At 66.4% G+C, this 2169-nt stretch overlaps 1 protein-coding gene across 1 annotated transcript in view; it reads left to right on the top strand.

Moving 5' to 3' along the window:
• Positions 1 to 2169, top strand: part of MNEG_1975 (T-complex protein 1 subunit eta) — a gene marked incomplete at both ends in the record, with an annotated part of 7498 nt that overhangs the window by 903 nt on the left and 4426 nt on the right. The window contains 5 exons of the mRNA XM_014049550.1: positions 183 to 290; positions 614 to 703; positions 956 to 1099; positions 1426 to 1524; positions 1876 to 1978. Coding sequence (XP_013905004.1) covers positions 183 to 290; positions 614 to 703; positions 956 to 1099; positions 1426 to 1524; positions 1876 to 1978 — 544 coding nt within the window. The remainder of the gene's footprint in view (positions 1 to 182; positions 291 to 613; positions 704 to 955; positions 1100 to 1425; positions 1525 to 1875; positions 1979 to 2169) is intronic.

Here is a 2169-nt window from a genome sequence, read left to right as displayed (position 1 = left end):
GCGCGGCGCCGTCTGTGGCGGCCGGCAGGATCCAGGGCGCTGGCAGGCCGCGCGCAGATGAGACAAATCGACAGCTGGCCCAGACCCTGTGGCTAATTCCAGGGCTTCCATGCCAGCGGCACCTCCGCGGCTGCGGCCGTCCCCACGCAACTCTCAGCCCCCCTCCATCCCCGCGCCCCCAGGGCCGCGTGACCATCAGCAACGACGGCGCGACCATCATGAAGCTGCTTGACGTGGTGCACCCCGCGGCCAAGACGCTGGTGGACGTCAGCCTGAGCCAAGACGCAGAGGTGGGGGTGGTGGGTTTTTTTTGCGAGGTGGGGTCGCTTTTTTGCGAGGAGGGGGACTGACGTTGCGCATCCGTTGAGCGTTGTTCGCGTGCGTGCAGGCGCGGCGCGCGTTTCGCGTGTGCGTGCAAAGATGCGTGCGCATGCATCGGCGCTTGCATTTTGCGGGAGCCGTTGACCAGGCGGCAGCAGCCTCGGCGCGGCAGACAGCGACTGCTCAGGCTGCTGGCACATGGACCCCCCCTCCCCATTGCCGCCCCTGCCTGCAGCCCGGCGCCCCCTCACAGCCAGCGCCCCCCCCTCCCCGCGCGCCCTCCCCCCCTCAGGTCGGTGACGGCACTACCACCGTGGTGGTGCTGTCTGGGGAGTTCCTGCGGGAGGCCAAGCCCTACGTGGAGGAGGGGGTGCACCCACGGGTGGGCGGCCGCCCTGGATGGGAGGGAGGGGTGTGAGGCGACAGCAGCGGAGGCGCAGGGGCACCCAGGGTTCAGGCAGCTGCCGGCGCGTACTCCCTCAAATCCAAGCGGTCCGGCCCCGGGTCGTGCTTGCAAGGTTTCAGCTGGCTGCAAGCTTCCAGGCATGGCCACAAGCGTAGCTGCACCCCCCATCCGCTGCACCCCGTCCGCCCACCATTTATTCTCATTCCCTCATGCCTCCCCCACCCCCAGAGCATCATCAAGAGCTACCGCCAGGCCGCCACCCTGGCCGTGGCCAAGGTGAAGGAGCTGGCTGTGAGCCTGGAGGGCAAGAGCGAGGCCGAGAAGAGGGACCTGCTGAGGAAGTGCGCGGAGACCAGCCTCAACAGCAAGCTGGTGAGGACGGGGTGTTTATAAGTGGGGTTGGGCTGCAGGGCAGTTGGAGACTGTGTGCCAGGGCTGTGTTCTCAATGGTTTCACCTGCCAGAGAGAGACGGCCAGGGGGTGCGCGTGTTGGGGTATGAAAAGTGAGATGGGGGAGTGGGGCGGGGCAGGACTCGACTCAAACTAGGAGCTCAGCATCACACGCAGACCAGCACCGGATGCCAGCCTGGACAAGAAGCGGCAAGTCGTGCGGTGGGCACGCGTGAGAGCACGCCCCTGCAGCCAGCAGGCTCGGCTCAGCGCCGCGCAACATTTGCCTGTGCTCCCCCCTCCCCCAGGTGTCTGGTGAGAAGGAGTTTTTTGCGGACATGGTTGTGACGGCTGTGACGCGCCTGGACCCCGCCACCCTGGATCTCAAGATGATCGGCATGAAGAAGGTGGGGGGGGGGCATCAGGGGGAGGGCGGTGTTGTGACGGGCAGCAGACGATTCGGGACGCCAAAGGCGTACCGAAGCATTTCGTAGGCCCGTGGAGTAGGTGACGGCTTTTGGCAGAGGGCGTGTGGGTTGTGAGGGCAGCCGCAGGCAGGGGTTACGTGAGGCAGGGCCACAGACAAGAGGGTCTTGCCCAGGCAGGGCTGCGACGTGCGGTTGCGGCGAGAGCGGGGGCATGTTGTCCGCTGCAGAGGCGGCGTCGATGCCAGCTAGCTGCCTTGCGCCCGGTCCCCCTTTCTGACGAGGTGTCTGTGGCTCCCGCTGGGTCGCCTCTTTATGTGCGTGCACCCCCAGGTGACTGGTGGCGGCCTGCGCGACAGCTTCATGGTGGACGGCGTGGCCTTCAAGAAGACCTTCTCCTACGCAGGCTTTGAGCAGCAGCCCAAGTCCTTCAAGGGTGCGCCCTCCTCCCATCCCCTGCTCTGGCTGTTGTGGCGCCGCTACATTCGTCACTGTCGCGCCCACTCCATCCCACTCCCTCGCCATCACAGCCTGATGCCGCACCTGCCCAGTCGTGATCTGTCCTCTCCTCCTCTGCTTCTGGCCCGCGGCTCATCCCCCCTTCCCCCGGCACCACCTGATCATTCG

The sequence above is a fragment of the Monoraphidium neglectum genome, assembly GCF_000611645.1.
Source record: "Monoraphidium neglectum strain SAG 48.87 unplaced genomic scaffold scaffold00211, whole genome shotgun sequence".
In the NCBI taxonomy this organism is placed as follows: domain Eukaryota; kingdom Viridiplantae; phylum Chlorophyta; class Chlorophyceae; order Sphaeropleales; family Selenastraceae; genus Monoraphidium; species Monoraphidium neglectum.
This window is presented reverse-complemented; position numbering and strand designations above follow the sequence as displayed.